The 21018-nt window shown below is 44.1% G+C and overlaps 1 protein-coding gene across 2 annotated transcripts in view; it reads left to right on the plus strand.

The window, feature by feature from the left end:
• Window positions 1-21018, plus strand: part of LOC144136745 (nonsense-mediated mRNA decay factor SMG9) — a 39123-nt gene that overhangs the window by 11496 nt on the left and 6609 nt on the right. For both annotated transcript variants that reach the window (XM_077669335.1, XM_077669336.1), the window contains exons 3-9: window positions 3882-4077; window positions 5800-5891; window positions 8809-8925; window positions 13222-13326; window positions 15071-15172; window positions 18115-18200; window positions 20417-20514. In XM_077669335.1, coding sequence (XP_077525461.1) covers window positions 3882-4077; window positions 5800-5891; window positions 8809-8925; window positions 13222-13326; window positions 15071-15172; window positions 18115-18200; window positions 20417-20514 — 796 coding nt within the window. The remainder of the gene's footprint in view (window positions 1-3881; window positions 4078-5799; window positions 5892-8808; window positions 8926-13221; window positions 13327-15070; window positions 15173-18114; window positions 18201-20416; window positions 20515-21018) is intronic.

Below are 21018 nucleotides of genomic sequence, written 5' to 3' on the forward strand. Positions count from 1 at the left end.
CACTCTTTCCCGTTCACGAGGAAGTCTCGCATGTAAGGCTCGAGAAGCTTCATGTTCTCGTCAGTGCTACATAATGACAAACACACGACTTCTCTTTTTGTTTCTGGACACTGCGCCGAAAAGTGACCCGGCTTCTGGCACGTATAACACACGCGCGCTTGCCTCGCCTCGAACCGCTTTCTGCGTTCGGCTTCGGCTGCCGCCGTCTCCTTACGTTCGGTCGGACTGCTTTCACTCGCATCCGCACTACGTGTGTCCCCCCTTGCTCTCATGGGTGTGAACTTCGGCCTCTCAGACTTGGAGCCAAATTCACCCTTTTGACCGTCCTTAGCTCCGCGAGCCCGACGCGTCACAAACTCCTCGGCTAGCTCGGCGGCTTTAGCCACTGTACTAACGTCTGGCCTATCCAAGACCCAATGCCGCACGTTCTCAGGTAACCGACTATAAAACTGTTCCAGCCCGAAACACTGCAGAATTTTCTCGTGGTCACCAAACGCTTTCTCTTCTTTGAGCCACTCCTGCATGTTTGACATAAGCCTGTAGGCAAACTCTGTATATGACTCATTTCTGCCTTTTTCATTTTCCCGAAACTTCCGACGGAACGCCTCCGCTGACAGCCTGTACTTTTTTAGCAGACTCGATTTCACTTGGTCGAAATCCTCTGCCTCCTCTCTCTTCAAGCGAGCGACTACGTCGGCCGCCTCGCCGGGTAACAAAGTGAGCAAGCGCTGTGGCCACGTTTCCCGAGAGAACCCCTGCTTCTCGCACGTTCGCTCAAAGTTAACCAGGAACAAACCAATGTCCTCTCCAAGCTTAAACGGCCGCATCAGGTCAGTCATTTTGAACGATACCCGTTCTCCTGCACCGTGTGCCTGACTTCCATTACGAGCGCGTTCCATCTCTACCTCGAGACGCTTCATTTCTAAAGCGTGGTCGCGCTCTTCTTTCTCTTTTTGTTCTTTACGTTCGCGCTCGTCTTTCTCTTTTTGCTCTTTACGTTCGCGCTCGTTTTTCTCTTTTTCTTTTTGTTCCCTCTCCTCAATGGTCTCAAGGCATTCCGACAGCTCGTCATCCTCAGCCTCCAACTCAAGAATAGCCCTTAGCAGTTCTGGTTTTCTGAGTTTGTCTGAGACATCCAGACCCAACTCTCTTGCAAGCTCCAGCAATTTCGGTTTGCGCAACGACTTCAAATCCATGGCTGCTCCGAATGCTGCTTTCTCTACTGCCTACTATTGTCTTGCCGCAAACTAACCCGGCAGCAACGACAACACAATTACCAGCTCTGTTTCTGACACTAACAAAAGCCTGGCAAAACTCAGAAGAAGAAAGTCCCGCACTCACCAAACCTCGCAGCCACGAATTCAGCGCAGTCGTTCCGCTGCAGGCAACCAGTCATCACACAGGGCTCGTTGCACTGCTCCCGGATGGTCGTTGTGCTGCTCAGCATACAGTTGACCGCATATCTTCGCTGCTGGCCTCCGTTGTCGGGATCTCACCGCTGGCAACCAGTTGTTGCATTTGGGTTGCAAGCCCCAAGGGTAGCGTTGGCCTGGCGGCCTGGGGCAAAGCTGGAAACATCCGAAGGTGCCGGCAAAGGATGAGTCGACTGGCAACAGAACAACTTGTTTATTCTGGCATCTCAAAAGAGCAGCCGGTCAGGGCGACCACGTTACTCGAAGGGCGAAATCGAAGTCTCTCCTTGGCGTCCGGCGCAGCTGTCTTTTATACCCTCGGAGTCGAGGGCAAGAAGGAACGGCTTGGGAAGAGGCGTCCGATACGGCGACGCTTGAACATGTCCAGACGTGACGGGCGCGTCCGCCAGGCCGGCGCCGGTCAGACCTCCTCGCCTCCCAGTTGGGGAGCTCCTCTCCCCGGCTGCCGCGCTTTGACAAGCGTGGGCAAAACATGCACACACACACACACGCACGCACGACGACACGTGGCACTGAAACCTGCCTGGACGCGCTTGGCGGGAGGCGTTGCGGCAGCGATGAACGAAGCCGCGGCATCCGTTGCATCCGCGCCGGCTATACCGCGCGTCGTAGGCGAGACGTAACAGTGGCTTGACAGGGACTGTGTCCCCTTTACTAGACAATGGTAACGCACACATCAATACATTGCTATTAACTAATAATCCATCGGTTACTTTGCCTTCGCATTACATGCCTTGCCCATGCCCATTTCATCTTTTTGATTTCAACTTGAATGTCTAATTCACATTTCTTTCCTGTGTGCTCACTTGGACGTAATTTGTAATGGTTTCCAAAACTTGGCACGTCACTGTGATCTGTTGTGCATGTTACTGTCTTTGTCTTAGAGCTTTGCTAGCCTGAGAGAATAATTGCTTTTGCTTGAAAGCTCCATGAAGTGTTCGTTCCCAAGCACCTTAATTAATGAATTGATACTGTTAAAAAAAAGTACTGTAACTGACTCTGGTGTCTCAGTTGAGATCTTGCGCAATGCAATGTTGTGCCTCTGTTTTATGGAATATGAGTTTTTTTTTTCAATATAAGCGAAGTCTAGAAACTGAAATGAAGTCAGATTATACTGTAATCCCAAGCAAGTCCATACATCTTTCCTTTGGAAAAACTATGGTAACAAAAGTTGCCCTGTAATGCCTAGAAAACCAGAGCACAAACTCTGTTTCAAATAAAAAATGAGCCACATCCTGCTGATGCACTGAGGAAAATAAGCCAAATCGATTCATGAGAACCTTCTTTGTCTGCTTGAGCCATGTAGCTTGAACAGTTATGAGCACGGTTTCATTTACTCCTTCTCCAGTGCTACTTAAATTTATGAGCGACTGCCTTGTATACGAAAAAATCGGCGTGAGATCTCAACCCAAAAGGCAGTAGCATTAGCCCCGTCGCCAAGGGTGCGCCTCTGCTGCATTAAACTTTAGTTGGACTAGTCAATATCAGCTTCCTAAATTCATTTTTACTGGCAGAATGACAGACGCAGGCAGGGAACGACAAGACTGTTGGTTGTCCTATCGTTTTGTGTCCTGTTTCACTACGACTACTACCATTTCACTACTAATCAGGAATTTTAGGGATGTGCAAATAGTGTTTTTTTTGGTTCTAAGTGAATTTGAAGTGAATATTTTGAATACTTCTGGCACACAGAAAGGGTTGAACGGCACAATAAGCATTTTCAAAATCATTTATTTTTCTAACACACAAGGCAAAAAACGACAGAGTGCACTGATGCTTATTCACACTCATTGAAACTCGACTTTCTGCAGAAATGGGCATTGGAGATTGGAGGAGTTGACCGACATGCAGTGCCGACATATTTGTAGGGTGTGAGACCTAGTATTTGTAGGATTTCCGACTGCTGCTCTGGATTGCGGTCGTGTTTTTTTGCAGCTGCTGCTTTTCAACGGTCACTCCATGTACACCTGCTAGGCGTATTCACCTCATGCCTAACGCTACCCTACGTCAAGTGTCACAAAGGGGTACACATCTCCATGTGCCTCTTGCTCGCTTCCTTTTGTGCACCCGTGCTTGATTAGCGAATTTCACGCAGAGAAGAGGGGTTGCGGCAGCTCAGGTGTAATGAGATTCTATGGCATAGTGATAAAAGCAGCATAAGCTTTCTGTTTTTTTTTTTTTTTTTGTGAAGAACTGCTTTGATGGTGATTTTGCCATGTGCAAAAGATTTTGTTACGTTCACAGTCATTCGCAGTCATCTGTGGCATTTCTGTCTTCATTTGCTTGAATGCACAAAATCACATGTTACTGGAGCTGAAACTTAGCCTCAGGCCTTATGAGAGCACTGAACTGGGGCTCTCCTGCAAACTTTACATGATTTACAAATTTCTTAGGGTGGAGCATTTTTCACCTCAAACTCCGATGGGCATCATTCACTTCCTTGTCCAGGCTGCTTCCTCCACGGCTCCTCCTCAGGCGGGTGGAGATGCATCTTCTGCAGACAGTTCAAAGACAACTGTGCTCCTTAGTAAGGCATCCTCCAGGGCAGGATCACCAGCTTCCTCATCGAGTGCATCCAAGGATGACAGCCAGGCATCTGCACCCTCGAGCACTAATGTGTCTGCCAAGCAGCCACCTGCTGAAAGTGAGATTTGTTCCCTGAACATGAGGCTGGTGGTTGTCATGATGTGAGGAAAATAGTTAAAGGGGCTGTTGGGGCCACAAGGGCTTGGACCTCATTCAGCGCAGGATTTGCATTTCATTTAGGTGAAACAAGGGCTGAGACCTCATTCAGCACAGAATTTGCATTTAATTTGGGTGAGGAATTGTGCATTATTCGAGCTGGGAAATGTTGTCATTTAAATTTTTCAACTCTCGTGCCGGCTTGAATTTTCAACTGAGCCTGTTGAGCAATTGATTTGCTATGTGCCCATTCTGGCATTATGTTTTGAGCATCAGCCCCTGAGTAGTTGTAAAGCACTCTTCTCAGGGATCTTTTACGTGCATTGTTATTGCAACAGTGCGCTGTAAGATTTAATAGCTTCTCTGCTTCTCGAGGGAACCCTCCTCCTGTTTGCCTTTTTTTCTGTGTGATGAGACTGTGTGCTTCCGGATTCCTAGTCGATCTCAGTCATTGCCTACATTGCATATAAGTTTATTACACTTCATTGCCGTTCCTGTTTTGCTGAGAAACACACAAAAAGAGATAATTTTTTACTAAAAGAATTGCCCTTATAGTCTTCTTTATATCTTGTTCATGGTGCTCCTCCTTTTTTTTTCTCTCTCTTATGCGATAATACACCATTGTACTGTTAATTAGCTGAACAGTTTCAGCTCTAAAATTTCAGTGATGGAGCAAAAAGTGTTCTTGATTTTTTTTTTTTTTTTTGCTTAAATGCACTTATGAAGTAAGTAAAGAAACCTCATTTGGTTGAACTTCAATTGTGTCAGTTCTGTGCACTCATCTAAATACCTGTCATGAACTTGAGTCTAGTCTCGGTGATAATCCTTGTATGGAACTACACTAACTCTCAGTGAATGCATCTTAAAGGGGACCAAAAATCTGTTCAAGTTATGTGCAGTTCGAACTAAGGGAGCCCTTTTATTACACTTGATGTAGGTGAGAACAAGTTGTCAGGTAAAATAAACTGGATGTTTGAATTAAGCAAGTTTAAATCGGCCGGAGTCCACTGTCCAATTGGTATAGTTTGAAAATAAGCTGTCTATGAACTTTTTTCACCATGATACGAGGCTAAGTCGTATGATCATTTATGCAAGCTTAACGTCGACAGGTAGGCTATGCAGTATGTTGTCCGCTTGCTCATCTCACATTTTGTTATGTGTGTCAAGGAGGGCACCGTTTGAAAATTTCATTAACTGGTCATAGCCTGAGTCGTTTCCATGTCAGCAATGTGAACATGTGCTGTGGCTGTAACTTCTTTTAGGGTTCTATTTGTCACCCTGTGTGTGTGGTGAATACGAAAGCACACCATTTCTCAACGGTAAATGGTGAATAGGAGAAAAAAGACCCATATGCCCGAGGCTGCAGGATGAGTAAGATGTTTTGGTCAGTTTATTCAATGTATCAGCAGTGCCTTACTTTGTTGAGTGCCCCAGTGAGAGCAGAAAGGGTGATAATATTTTTTTAGTGTTCGGTCCTAAAACTATTTGAAACTGGTAAGGATGAATAGATGCTCGAGATTTCAAAGCAGCTTTAAAATAAAAGCTTTAAAGCAGCTGTGCCTTATGCGATTCTTGTGTGTTTTGCATGCTTAAGAGTGAGGTGAAGTTTTAGATATATATACTGTATTGTTTTACTCAGTTTTAGTTCGAATAGTTCTTAATATACGACTTATCTTGGCTGTAGGTTTGAGCGATCGGTTGGCAGCTCCTCCTGACATGGCTGCTCCTGTTAAATTCGTCGATGACTCTTTACAATGGTGTGATAATGCTCTGGAGGTAAGTATTCATCCTTGTAGTAAAAAATATTGAAAGGTGAATTGAAAGGTGAAGGCAGATTTGGAGTGCTTCAGGAGCAGCATTATATGCTCATTTTCAGAATAGTGGCGGATCTGGCTAGTTGGTGCATGCTTGTCATTTTTCGCAAGCGAAGCGCTAAAAGAACACGGACAAAGAAGGTTGGAAGTAGCGCTCATCCTGTCTGTTCCTTCTTTGTCCGATGTTCTTTTCGCGCTTGCGAAAAATGCTCTTTTTAAAGCAAGGCTGTTCCAGTAATAAACTGCAATTAAAAGTGATATGTTACAGCAGCAGAATAAGTGCAGTTATCAAATCAAAGTTACTTCATGGAATGGTCCAAACAACTCTGCTGATGTTGGAAAAGTTGACCGGATGTCTGCATGATGCGGTATGCTTAGCAGCACACTGTGTGTGATGCCCGTGGTTAGCGTTCTCTTTTAGTGACAGGTTTATTTCTTGATGAGTGTCTCATTAAGAGCTTTGCTTTGGCTCTTCAATAAAATGGTTAATTTCAGACTTTGAGTACTGTTGCACAGAACGATGGCTTTTGTTAAATGAAAGATTCGGTTGATTCGAACTGTCATTGTTCTCTCAGCTCACTCATTCAAGGCAGAAAACAAGTAGTGTTTCATGGTGGTCTGGTAAGGGGAGCAAAAAGCGACACAGAGAGTAGTTAGTGCCGTTGTGTGGAGTGTGAAGTATCACGAAGGAATGCCTTCCTCTCTCTTTGGTGCGGGTGCTACCTGCAGCAGAAGCAAAGTACGAAGTAGTGAAAAATGAATGGCTTGGAAGGCTTGTTTGGTGAACGTTGTTTCCTGAGTGAGATACCTCCATGAAGGGCATTTATTGATGGCCAGGAAAACAAAGCGAGTGCATGTGGAACGAGCGTGCTGCTTTGAGCCCCTCCCAACCCGGGGCAGTGGTGGCATTGAAGTCGATTAAGACATGGCAGTAGTCGCTATTGCTGCCCTGAGCACATGATTGTGCGCTCTTCTCTCTTAGCCTTGCCTATTGCACTTCCATGCGACTGCATGGGACTCCTTTTTATTTCAAGTAAGCCTTTGGTTTCTGTAGTGGAAATTGTGTTGCAGAATAACACTAGAAGGATTAAATTCTTTCAGTGCTCGATTAGTACTCTGAAAGTTTCAATACCTCGCTTATCTCAAAACTCTGTTTATATTGAGCAAAAGTTTACTGGAAGTCTTAACAGGTGTTTGAGTGAAATTATCACATGGCATTAAACTGTGTGTTGAGCAACATGTGCACATCTCTAGTTGTTAAATTGCTCAGCAGCAGATAACTGAACATATTATATATCTATCCGAATGCATTTTTCCAGACAGTGATAACGTAATTTTCTGCCTGCACGTCAGCACTATTTGTGCACCGAAGTACCACACGGTGACACATTTGCAGTCTGGTGCATCTAAAAATAGGGGCTGGCTAAAAATTGTTCAGTAGAAATGGAAAATGCCTATTGATCAGTCATAGAAAATAGAGTCAGCCAGCTGTTTCAACCAGTGTTGCCTTGCCTATCGATAGCTGAAGCAACCACCTCTGCCACTTCAATGGAACCCCAATGTTAATGCTTTTTGCTGGACTGCAAAAAAAGAACATACCACCTGGGAAACTTAGTAGCCAGGAAGAACGCGTCAAACGATTGTGCAAAGCTTTCAGCCGTTTTCTTCTTTTACTTCTAGTAAGGGCGGCATGCATCTCTGTTGTTTGCAAGACTTTGTGGTTCAAGCAATCATTCACACGTACAAAATGTCGAAACGCCATGTTATGGCTCTCTCTCTGCCTGAGCAGCTGTTAGTGGCAGGGAGGCAAGAGCAAAGAGAAGGGTGCATGGAGCAGGCAAAGCTGCCTGCATGCTTATGTGCTGTTTTCGTGACAGCTGCTTTAATCCTACACAATTTTTGTCATTGGAACCTAGGGTCTGCAACAGGGATAGTGCGCATGACAGAAACATGCTTGAGAGCAAAACCATGCAACTATCTCTTGCACAGCACTGCCCGTGCAGCGTTTGCCGCAGCATAGTTTCGTTTTTGTGCCTTCAGTCGTTTTGTTCGTGCTCGTGCCGCGGAGGCGATGGAACTATGTTAACAGCCGTAACAAAGTTCGCAATTCATAAGTAAGCTTTATGTTGGCCTGGCTGCAACACCCCAGGAGCCGCCGAGCACAGTGGCGGTCAAGCATTGACAAAGTCTAGAGTCCCGCTGTGGCTGGTCTGCTATTGCCGTTCCATGCACGCTTAACGTAGGCAGTCAAAATTCTAGCACAGGGTAAACCATTATCACAAAGTGACATTCACTACATTACATGCAGCTGTGCTGCCTCATTTGTGACATAATAGGCAAATCTATATTGCATGGGCTTCTCTGGGAGTTTACACGGGACTGAGTGAAAAACGTCACAGCTAAAAAATGCAGCACCTGGGAATGTAACAGAGGGGTATTGTTGTACTACTCTCAGTGACTTTTGTTCTGTCTGACTCCACTAGATGCCAGTACTTGTCAAGCTAGCTCTCTGGGCTTTTTGTTGCTAGTTTCACAGATTCTCTGTAGTTCATCATTTCTGTTATAAGCAAATCATGCTAGCACTCAAGCCAAGAACATTTTTAACATGATTGATTGCACAATGCACCCCCTGTAACTACCTTGGATATGAACAAGTCGCGGTTGCTTGTGAAGGCAGCTTTTAATATATTTTGGCAAAAAAAAAAATGTACATTCCATGTTTTATAACTCCTTACATGTCTTTAATGATGATTTCTTTACCATGCAAAGAGGGACTAAAGGTGTGCTCCCTGTTTGGGGCACTGCATTATTTTGTCTGATCTTGAGTGGGGGTGTATGAGAGCTGTGTGATCACTGTATTCTTTCTCCATTCTATACAGTACCTCTTGGACCAGCCAGACTTCTACGTGGTGGGCATCATTGGCATGCAGGGCGCAGGAAAGTCAACCGTCATGTCAATATTGGCGGGTCAGTACGGCCAGTCAGGCATGAGGCAGGTATTTCACTCTATTCAACTATGATAATGGCCTTGAGACATTTTTTTTCTTTTATTTACTGGAAGTTCATTATTTTAACACGCTGTGGTGTAGTGCAGAAAGCTTTACGAGTACATTTCTTGTGACACAGCAAAAAAAAGGTTATAAAAATTTTATCAACATCTAAAAATGATTAGCTATCAAGGGGAACTGCTGCTTTGAAATAGTCTAGTTTCTAATGGCTTACCATTTAAAAATTCTGAGCAGAAAGTTGGCTGTAGGAAAGGCAAAAACATGAGAACTTGACATATGTGCTTTGATGAAAGTCGGTTTTGGCGCTTTATCAAAGGATGGAAAAAAAAGTGCCACTTCTGTATTTAGTTAGGCAACTCGGGAGTTTCCTTTGGAGCAATGCATTCCTATATCTACTTTTGAGTACGGGCGTGCAAATAGTTTGAACTTCATATAGTTTTAGAATAGCATTTACTTTTCGATTCAATTTGCACTGCACTTTCACTGCTTGAACTATCTGAGCCTTCTAAATGTTCATACATTAAGATTGTTCATATAAATTTGTGGCGAAACATCGGGACATTCCAAAATGGCAATATCTTGCGCTTGTCACACGAGTTAACTTGCTCTTTCCTTATAGAACTGAGTGCCAGCACGTGACAAAAGCCTGCACGCTGTAATGCTAGGTCTTTCTTAATATTAAGGCACTGAAGGCCATCAGGAGCCGCCTAGGCATGTTCACAGGTCGGAAACCGAAGTAGAGCACCACTTGGCACGTCACTGCATAGGCCAAGGTGCGGTCACCAGCTGGCTGTGAGCCTGGCTGGCAGCCAACCTCTCATTTTAGATCACTATAATAAGATGCATGCGCGCACAGGAGTGACCCAGCTTGTGGGGGATAGCGGAAGAGGCAAAGTTGCGGCCCGAATGTGCTGCTGTGGTTGTTTCACGGCGACCCCTTTGATTATTCTCAATTTTCGTCAATTAAATTCTGGAAGCTGCGTAGCATAGGCCACAGAGGATAAGAAAAAAAACGTTCGACAAATGTTTGGCTTGGCGCCAGCCTGCACTACTGCACTGTATGCAGTGCTGTGCATGCATTGGGGCAGGTTTCGTTTTCGCGCCTTTGCGGTTCGCAATGGTGTTTGGGTGGCTGGGCCTCACCACGGTGCTTGCAGCCTGGTGAAACCGATAGGCAAGGCCTAAACGGGCCATGCGCCATCGTGAACGCTGCGTTTTGGGCCGCATTCCGCAGCCGGTGCTTTGTCTTCAGGCGTCGCGGGGGAGTGTGAGAGATGGTCCTACTCGTGTTGCACCTCGGGTTGCTGCTTTCTCCACTGGCAAGCCACCTTGTTTCATTTTGCCCACAGTATCTTACCTTGCCATTAATCGATAGCTGATGTCACTTCTCCAGTAATGAGGTGTCTGTCCATCTTGCAAAGCTTGGTGACAGTGTTCAGTAAACTTACTGTTATATTAGACTTTTTTCAGTGACAGCGGTTGTTATTCAGATAATTGTAAACAAGGTTTTAGGTTACAAAATACAGCTTATCGCTATTACTGCCACGTATTTCCTGCTTTTTTATTTGATGCCTGGTAGGCCTTACAGGTAATAACAAATTATGCTGACGATGGATGTAAACAAAATTCGTTTGTAATGTCTCTGTTTCTTTTCATAGCTGTCTTATGTTGAAAGGCGTTTTCCTTTATTTTGAACTACCTGTACTGACATCCGAAATCATACGATTCGATTTGTGACCAATTTTTATTATTCGTATTGGCTTCGCACCCAAAAATTTGATATTTGCACACATCTAATAAGTTTGTTTTTTTCTGTGGCCATGTTTCACAGCAAATTTAACTTGCAAAAAATATTAGAAAAATATTCGATTAGATTGGTGCTCAATTTTTAATACTCGCATTTGTTTTGCACCTACAGTTTTGCTATTTGCACAGCTCTACTACTGAGTATTATTTTTGAGATTGGAAGAGTTGTATTAGTATTTTCGCCTATTAAGCTTGGGTTTCAAACTAAGAAGCACTGTAAAAGAAATTTGAAAAAATCTTATTGCGCTTCCTTGTTATCACTGATTTCATTTGCATTGGTTTTGTATCAGTCAGCATATTGTTGGCAAGCTTTGGAGGCTCTACACTTGTGACATTTTTTGTGCAAGAATTCTTTAAAGTGCACTGCTTTTTTAAGTGATGAAACTTTATTTTGCCCGTCTAAACTTGAGCTGTCTTGGTTACATGCTGTAGACGCACTTGGAGGCCAAATTTATTTGCTAATAAGCTCTTGCTGAATTTTTATCTCTATTTTATGTGCAGAAAACTCACTATATTTACTGTTGGCATCGCAGAGCCTTGGAGGTTAGCTGTAGTTGCTGAGTCAGCTCATGACAGCGTAATGAAGCCTTTTTGTTGATTTAGTAGCTGTCTTGCTCTCAAAAGTTTAGTGTGAAAGTTCATAAAAGAACATGCAGGTTATGTCTTCCAGTTACTCTAAAACCCCGTTATTTCGGATTTCAAGGGATCGGAGAAAATGTCTGAATTAACTAAATGTTGAATTATTGGGAGCTTTGAAATAAAGCCATGACAAGGTGTCCAACATCAACACACTTCTATTTCTTGAAAAAAAATAAAAAATATGTAATCGTTGATTGCTTTATGCGAGAAATTTGCATGGCAATAACTACTTTTGGCAGGGGTGTACACACGCTGTCCGATGAACCAAAGCATGTGTCCACTAGAACAATCAGAGCATCAACAAACTCTCCCCTTCCCCTCATACAGACACACCGGGCAGAAGTAAAAAGCACGCGCTGCATACACGCACACAATTATTACTGCTATCTGCTATCTGTTATGCAACTCAATGAAACAAAGAGAAAAATGGCAGAACGCAGCGTAAAACAATAGAGCATTCCCTTGTACCCTCTCAATTGATGATAGAGCATAGACCAGCTCTACAGGTGTAATGCATATTGGCCACACTTCAGAGTTGCTCACTCACCATCACCATCACCCCATCTCTGCCCTCTGCACATGCGAAGTCTGCCGCTTCTTCGAATTAACAAGAGTTTCACGCCATGAAATAGTATATGCGTTTGACAGTACTGGATGGGGTGTCTGAATTACCTAGTTTTCCAAATTAACAGGGGTAGAATTAGAGAGGTTCTACTGTTCCCCTTTTTTTTCCCGTGTTGATATTTAAGTCTTTCTAGGTTATGAGCAGTGACTGACTCTAAACGCCATTTGTATGAAGTACTTTTGTGGAAAAAAAATCTTAAGAAAGGAAAATAGGTCTTGCCTCTGAGCTTAGCTGCAAAATGTTTTTCCTTTCTAATAAGACCAGAAAAAGCATGCACGTGCTGGTTCTGTACCGTAAATACCCACATATAATAAAATGTTTTTTTCAGTACTTTACCATGTCAAATTTCCGGTGCATATTGTGTGCAGTGTCAAACAATATTCAGCACAAATCTAAATTTCTGGTTTTGTTTTTATTCAGCGCTATCACCATCAGGCTTGCAATGAGAGGAGGCACTCTCTGGTGGTGGCATCAGTTGATGATGCATGATGTCAGGACCACAGACGCAGTATTTGGCTGCACCTAAAAGAAGGTAATTGTAGCTGCCAAAAGCATCAGCATGCACGTCAGTTGCTGCTATGTGGACCGGATGAGGTAGGGAGAGTCTGCAGTTGCTGCCAGCTGGCGGCTGAATCGGGCCTCTACAGCCGTACTCTTCAGCTGGATTGCAGACGCTTGGGCCAGCATCTCCAAGGAGTCTGTTGGTCGCGTTTTTCAGGGAATGAGGATATTGAACGCATTCGAAGGTACTGAAGACTGGTTTCTATAGGAAGATATATCTCAGACAGGGGACTCTCGGAAGCATTATGCCTGACTGTGAAAATCGCTAAAGTGTGAAATGCAGTGCAAATAAATGCTTTTGGCAAGCTTTCCGTAATCGCATTATACGGGGATTAAAGCTTTTTTCCCATTTTTGCTGTCCAGAAATTACAGCTCGTATTGTATGTGGGTCCGTATTACATACGGTTTTTTATAGTACTAATTCAATAAAACAGGAAAGTATCTTGCAGGCAAAACTGATGTTGGAAACATTCCTCTCAGCGCATATGTAGACACTTGTTGGTTAGGTAGCGTACATGGTTGTTCTGATGGCCTTGTGGTTACCGCTAAGTGTTGAGATAAAACTTTTGTGCTCTCTGCCTTTTACTGGGTCCCAGCTGCTCAGCTAGTCTTGTCTCTCTATTTTGTGTCTCTTCTCCCTTCTGTGCAGGCAGCTGTTTCGTCCGCAGAGCCGGGAATTGCGCGAGCTTGGCCAGCACTGCACAACTGGTGTGGACATCTATGTCACACCAGAGCGGATGGTCCTGCTTGACACTCAGGTTAGCTGCACTGAGGCACCGAACACAACACAGTGTGGGAGTAGGGCTAGTTGGCATCATTAATCCAATGTAGAAAATGGGCGTGAGCAAACAGAAAAGTACTAAAGAAGGCATGTCAAAAAAATGTCTCCACAGAACAACTCAAAAGTTTGTTAGAAGACAGAAATACATAAGGGCGCCCAAATGAAAGAGCGCAGCGTTGATAGATGTACAAACCTAGCGCACTTATTTCTTGTGTTCTATGGCTGTGTTGTTCAGTAGGGTTTCTTTATATACTTCTCTTTACGCCTAATTTGCAGGCGTGCAGTTGCCCTCGCGCTTGCTGATCATGATTTCCTGTATCGGGATGCATAAAAACGGGCGCATCCGCTGATAAAAAAATTCTTTCCAATAGTCTACTGCATTTATAACAGAACCAAGCACCTTAGTAAGTTTTTGGTTGCACTGAAAAAAAACTTGGGTACTTGGAATCCCTCTTAAGAATGTCCCTTAAGAGTGTATCTTATACCTGAGGAGAAAGTGATGGAGAATGCTTGATTTTTCAAACATTTTCTTTTTTGAGCTGCCCTGATCGCTAAGCTTTTTAGATGCAGTCATGCTTGCTTCAACATCTTTCTCCATCGAAAATTAAATATCATGGTACTTTAGCAGGGGCCATTTTTGCTCATGACCTTCAAATTTTTCTAGGCTTCAGACATGTGTGGGTCACACCCACTGTTGTATTGCAAGTTGTGTGGTTATTTTCAGTCTGTAAAACACTGCAGCCATTTCTTCCTCCTTCTGGTTACAAACTACCTCATATTTGCAGCAGTGTTTTGTTGGCCTCATTCGTGACATTCTAATGCTGAACCCAGAAATCTAATGGATCCTCCTTCCTTTCAGGTGGCACAGAAATCTTTTGATTCAGTTACCTTCACTTTGAGACGTGCTATTTTCAAACTGTAGCCAGGTGTGTAGTGTGAATGACCGCTTGGTTTACATGCGGCCTTTACAGTCCTTCATGTGTATTGCGCAGCGAGGAGAGAGTAGTCCAATGCTTGTAGAGGGCGGAATAAAAAAAGGAAAAACAATAGTAAAACAATGTGCTGACGCTCCTTGAATTAACCTGAGCTACCAGACTGCTCCTGTGAGTATTTTGTTCAGATGAAAGAGTGGGTCTTCAATTACGTTTTGCAGGTAATAAGCTCAGGAAGCGAAGTTTTCACTTCTGTAATTCATGATGCCTACGCTTTCTCTCTGACGCTTCATCCAAGCCTAGCTGCTGGTAAAATAGAAATAAAGAAAATAGTTAATGAAAGCCTAGGTAGTATATTTTGTGCTAAGAGCAACTTTGGCTTGGTGTGCTTTGTGTGAAGTTGATGTTGGCATAGTGCGAACTGCTTCAAGCTGTTTTGCTCACAAATGTGGCTGTGCTTGTACATGTGAAAAATGGTGCAACTGTGCTTGGTGTGCAACATAAGTGGCATGGTATACATAACATTCACCTGCTGTACAGCAAAGTTTAACAGATAGAGAATGCCTCTAGCTGTGAATGAATGTATGGTCCTCAAGAGCTCACAAGCACAAAAATGTGCAAGCTAACTTGGCAAAAATTTGAGCCCAGTGTAACACAAGAGCTCTGTGCTCTGCTTTCAAAGGAATTGACGTACAGAAGCTTGCTAGTTTCCTTGTTCGAAAACAAATTTTGTATTTATTCTTGTTAGTTTTGCCTTCTTTGTGTCTCACCATGTTGTCCTTCCTGCAGCCTGTCCTCAGTGCCTCTGTGATGGACCACATGATCCAGTTCGAGAAGAAGACTCCTGGGGGTGGGGACTTCCATTCACTAGAGAACGCCCATGTCATGCAGGTGGGGTCGGACTTTGACTTGTGCCTTGTAGCAGTCATAATCTCTTTATCTCTCTTCACAAAAATTTGAAACTGACCTATCTGCGCGGCGGCTGCGTTTTTATGGAGGAAAAACGCTAAGGCGCCCGTGTGCTGTGCGATGTCAATGCACGTTAAAGATCCCCAGGTGGTCGAAATTATTCCGGAGCCCTCCACTACGGCACCACCCTCTTTCTTTCTTCTTTCACTCCCTCCTTTATTCCTTCCCTTACGGCGCCTCCAACATATATGAGACAGATACTGTGCCATTTCCTTTCCCCCAAAAACCAATTATTATTATTATTATTACCTGCAGATTTGTTGTCTTGTCAGGTACAGTAGAAACCCCTTATAATATAGTCACTCGGACTCTGGCCGGATACAACTCAAGAATGCAGTGGCCTTTTCCTGTCAAAGTACCCTTTCCAGCCACTGGCGTCGGCCGATTCGCATGACCCTGCTAGCATGACAATGCAGGGAGTGACGCCGCAATGAAGATAGGGGTCTACCCCAACCATAGAGAGAAGAGATTGTCCCCTTTCATCTAGCAATCCCTGCTTTGTCACACAATCAGGGTCGTGAGGGTGCACCAGCATGCACGCGGGTGCGCGCTAGGCAGTCCTGGGAAGGTCGGTGCGGCTTCAAAAGGTATGAGTGGTGAAGGGGCGCCGCCACGTTGTCCACATTGCTCTTAGGAAGGTGTCACTGTTAAGACCAAGCCAAAGCAAAGTCATAGCTGATGCGTGTGACAAGCCAACACTACCGGCATTTTTGGGCCAAAATGCGAGATTAGGATGCCGAAACTGGTGTGCTTCGATTGCCTTGATAATACCCGCCCTTCCCAGTAGACACCAACATACAAGTGGAAACGAGACAGCACCGGTTGAAAGCCATGATGGAGAAAGCGATGATGAAATGGAAAGAAATAATGGCACTGCATCACGCCCTTTCCTTAGGAATTCAAGGGCCATAGCGCACAATATATACCATATACTGCCACATATAAGTCGATTTTTTATTATAAAAGCGACAGTTCGAATATGGAAGGTCAACTTGTGTGTGGCGCTGACGTATATGCAGAGTCTAACATAGCTTCACCCCAGTTGTGGGTAACATGCGCCCTGTGCTGATGTGCATGTCCGTCAGGATACATGAAGCTTCATGTGTATTTAAAAAAGAATAATTAAATTTGCTCGTAAATTGTTTTTGATAAAAGAAATTCTGATTGTGCGTTGCTTGGCCGGCTTTCTCACGCTGGCAGATGCTTCTTGGGCAAACTACTGTGAGAACAAGCTTCCTGTAACCTCTGGTGCGCGCTGAAATCCAAAACTACCCTAACTGTTTGCTCTTCGGTCGGTTTGCTGCTGTCAGCCAGGCTGCATTCAAGGGCGCCCTTATATCTTCATTTGCCTCTGACTGTTGGACTTGTGATTGTATCATTGTGGGTTTACTGCTTCGAGCTTGCTTTGAGGAGGGGGGGTGTATGTGTCCACCTATATTTGGAGTAAACTTTTTTTTTTTTCTGGCCAGCGAGGGGCGTGAGTTAGGGGGTCTACATACAGGTGGCAATATAAAGTTTACATTGTGTGTTATTACCTTTGTGTAGTTTTTTAAAATGTGTTTCGCAAAATTTTTGTGTATTTTGTGCACTTCTTGAAACCTTATTTCAAAGAAAAGAGGTGCGAAAATTACGCGAGTAAATATGGTAGTTCTTTTTTTACATACCCGGTGCTTATGGAAACCAAAGTTGAAACTCCAGCTTGCGTATTTGCATGAAACAAAAATAGTTTCAAAATTATCGATGTGTACATAGAAAATAAAGAACTTTATTGCACTCCTCAATGTCTTAAAATCCATGCACAGAAAACAGAATCATTCTACCGTAAATTTGTGACGAAATAACAAAGGGATGCGATGCTAGCAATTGCCAAAAAAGTGAAAGCTGAGAAAATCAACCTTAAAGTTTATACCCTCATTAGCCTTGTTTGTCACATTGTATGCTTTTGCTTTTGGCTAGAGAAATGCGGCATTGCAACCAACGGAACGTCTGATCTTCTCATCTCTCCCATTTCTGGTGATATTAAGATGATGTTGCTGTGTCATTGGAAGCCCACAGAATTCATTATGCATCGAAGCCATCAGAAGCATGATTCGCTCACAATTTTGGACGACCGCGTTTCAAAAAAGCATTATTTTCTAAATTCGCAGTGCATATTTCACTACTATAATATTTTGTCATGAGACAGGTGAAAAGCTGAGGGTTATGAAAAAACTTATTCAAAATTTAGAAATTTAGACAAAATTGGCCGTTTTATTTGCCGCATCCCTCCTTAACCATGGAAAGCTGCTCTGAGCAGTTAGAAAGTGTTTAAATTTGGGCTTTTGAATTTGGCTAGGCAGACAGTGCCACAAAAGGCAAAGGACAGGTGAGCAAGGCGAGGTGTGAAGTGCATGGCCTGTCTGATTTACTGCCCACGTTGCATGGCGCTGATTACTTCCTATATTTCCTCTGCTCTTTAGTACCTCCTGTGCGGCAGGGGTTTTCAATCCTTTTAGCCTCTGGAAACTCTGATGGCTTTCAAATGATGCTGAAGAACCCTGCAAGTCTTGTCTTTGTGTCCCTTTCAACCTAAGGTGCTGACAAAAAAGTGCGCAGACATACATTCCCTCAAAAAAATGCCCAAAATCAGTCAAATAATGATGATTGGCTGTATAGTTAAGCAGTCTGCTTGTAAGCAGTTATGTTGGGATTATAATCTCGAAATAAAGTGAGTAAAGGGAAGAGGGAGGTTAACGTATGCTTGGATTTAGGTGCTCGGAGAACACTAAAAGTGAAATCCAGTTGGCGAGCCCCTGCTGTAGGGTGAAGTGTTTGGCCTGTGGTGTATGCTGTTTGAAACTTTGTTATCACAATTCGTGCTGCAGTCTCTGCAGATGGCGTCCTTTCTGATGGCCGTCTGCCACACAGTCATCGTTGTGCAAGATTGGTTCACCGATCCAAACTTTCTCAGGTACGTGCCTTCTCTTGTTGGCTTTCTCCCTGTGAGCCGAGGTCTTTCTTGCCTGAACTTTTTGGATCTCTTCTTCTCCCCCTCTTTTTGTCATTGTCACTTCTGGGCTGGCTGTCTAAGCGACATGCTTTGGGATACAGTTAAGCTTGGTTTATTTTTAGATTTTGACAAGAATCTTTCTTAACACCTGCCATAGTGGCTCTGTGGTATATGCTCAGCTGCTGACCCGAAAGACGCGGATTTGATCCCGGCCTCAGTGGTTGCGTTTCGATGGAAGTGAAATGCTCGAGGGCCATGTACTCTGCAATGTCAGTGCACATTACAGAACTCCAGGTGGACAAAATTGTCCAGATCCCTCAACTACGGCATCCTTCATAGCCTGAGCTTCTTTGGGATGTTAAACGCCATAAAAACCAAAAAAATCTTTCTTAATAGTATGTCTAGTGACCTGGAAAACATGAAAAAGCTGGAATTGTCAGGGAAATTTTGCACACCTGGAGAAATCATAGAATTGTCAGGGGTAACGTCGAAAAGTTGGCCAAATCAGGGAAAAGGGCTGACTGAAATTAACCTGATGGTATGCACTGGTTTGTGACGGTACGGTGAGTGCCTAGCATGTGGTCAGGCCGCACCTCTCACCAAGTTTTTGAAACAAAGTTCATTAGTGGTACACAGGATGCAAGAAACAGACAAGGACGTGGCACTTCCATCCTGTGTGCGGCTCGTGCGGTTTGTTTCAGGAAGTTATGCTCCAACTCACCCTCCAGTCAACTCCTCACTAAGTTTAGACTGGTGCTGACCGAGAAGCGAAGCTACATTCAAGACTTTTTTTCTGTGGAAGAAGCCGGCTCCAATAGTTAGCAGAAATAACTCAAGGTTTTACATCCTTGCCGCAAACATCAGATGCTCAGAAGAAAAAAAAGGTAGGCGCCCTTACTAAAGGGGTATGTTGATGTTGAGAAACATCAACAGAGAAACATCAACATAGCCAGAAAGAGAAACAGGCAGCAAGCACTCTGTTATTGCTGATGGAATTGGATTTAGTAATTGAACATTTTTTTTCCCCCATTCCATTCAGACTTGTGACGTCGAGTTCGAAGAAGGCTCCGTAATATCCATTTGGAAGTGAATGGAGGCATAGCCTAGCCTTGGGGATCCTTGCACTAACAACTGCCTTGACACCCTGCTGCTTGCTAGTGAAAGCGGGCAATAGTAGCGGCACCTGTGTTCCATATTTTTACATTTTCAAGCTTACAAGAGCTCCACTTTCAGTGTAACTGGTGTCTTCTTCATTTGAACGCAGTAATCTACCAATACAGGCCAGCTTCAACTTGCCCTTAGTGTCAGCCAAAGCATTGCTTGAGCGACGCTGCGACTGTGCCCCAAGCGCAGCGTTCATGGTGACACGTAGCCTGCTTAGCTCTCCTCACATCTCAGTTTCAGTAAACTGCCAGTCTCATGATGTACCCAAACATATAATACAACACGCGGGCAGTGCTGTACCCGTGGTGCAGTTACACGGACCGACTTGGTGCCTAATGTTCCTGTCGTATACTGTTCACCTTTTCTATGTGGCCTAAAAGACGCAATTTTTATTTTGTAATTGAAGAAAATTGCGAACGACCAAAGTGGTCACCGTGAAACAACTGCAGCAGCGCATGCGGGCCGCAACTTTGTCTCCTTCCGCTATCCTCCTCAAGCCTAACCTCATTTTGTGCACGCCGCTGGGGAAGAGGGAGATTGCTGTCATTCAGGTTCACAGCCAGCTGTCTACTGCATTGTGGCACAATGCAGTGATGTGCCATGTGGTTCTACACTGTTTTCCAACCCATGTGCATAGCAGTTGTTCTGCGGTGCCTCTTGATGGTAGTCAGCGCTTTGATTCTATGTAAGGTGCAGCAAAACCCGCGCATGGTTTCGTGCCTTGCAATCGGTTCTGTGCAGGAGGAACAAGTTAACAAACGTGACAAGTGAAAACTACTGCCATTTAGAAATGTTGCGACGTTTTGCCTCGAGAGTTAGAATATAGAAAGTGTGGCGCAAATCGAATCGAATAATAATTACTACTTGCAAACCATTCAAAGTCTCGAATATTCACATACCCCTACTTACTGAATGTTAGTTGAGCATTTGCAAACTGTGAAACGGGGATTGTTTTAGTAGTGCTTGAGCCTGTGTCCTTGAGTGATGTCCTGTAATCACTTGTGGTCGCCCAGGTTTGTGCTGACGGCTGAGATGCTGAAGCCAACCACTTCGTCGCATGACCAAAGCCGCAGCAGCAGTGAGGATGTCGCCGAAAGCTTTCCTCACCTGGGTGTGTTTCGACCCATTTTATGATGCTGCTTGGTGTGTCTGCAGCCAGTGCCTACTGTTATTGGGTTATTTCAATGATTGCTTTATAGTTTAAAACTTGACTGCTAAATCTTTTTGCCTCAGGGAAACCTGATGATATTAAACAGAGCTGAGGAACCCCATATACATTGGCTTCCGTTCATTCCTGCGTGACATGCATTTAAAAAGGAGCATGCAGATATGTAGCCTTTTGAAATATACCCAAACTTAATTAATAATGGCTTGCTGTATGTTGAAACAGCCTGCTGTTAGCAATTGCAGTATAGGAACTATTTTGAAATAAGGCGGGTAAAGGAATGGTTGGGCCGAGGCCTATGTGGATTTAGCTGCTCAGGGAATTCAAGGGTACCGTGGACTACTGTTCGAGATCTCTTGGCTTAGAATGTACATTGGATTTCAGAGTACTTAAGGGTTGCACTCAAAAGGCTGTGCTTTAGTTTTCTGGTGGCCAAACCACTACCAGTGG

The sequence above is a fragment of the Amblyomma americanum genome, chromosome 6 (assembly GCF_052857255.1).
Source record: "Amblyomma americanum isolate KBUSLIRL-KWMA chromosome 6, ASM5285725v1, whole genome shotgun sequence".
Classification (NCBI taxonomy): Eukaryota; Metazoa; Arthropoda; class Arachnida; order Ixodida; family Ixodidae; genus Amblyomma; species Amblyomma americanum.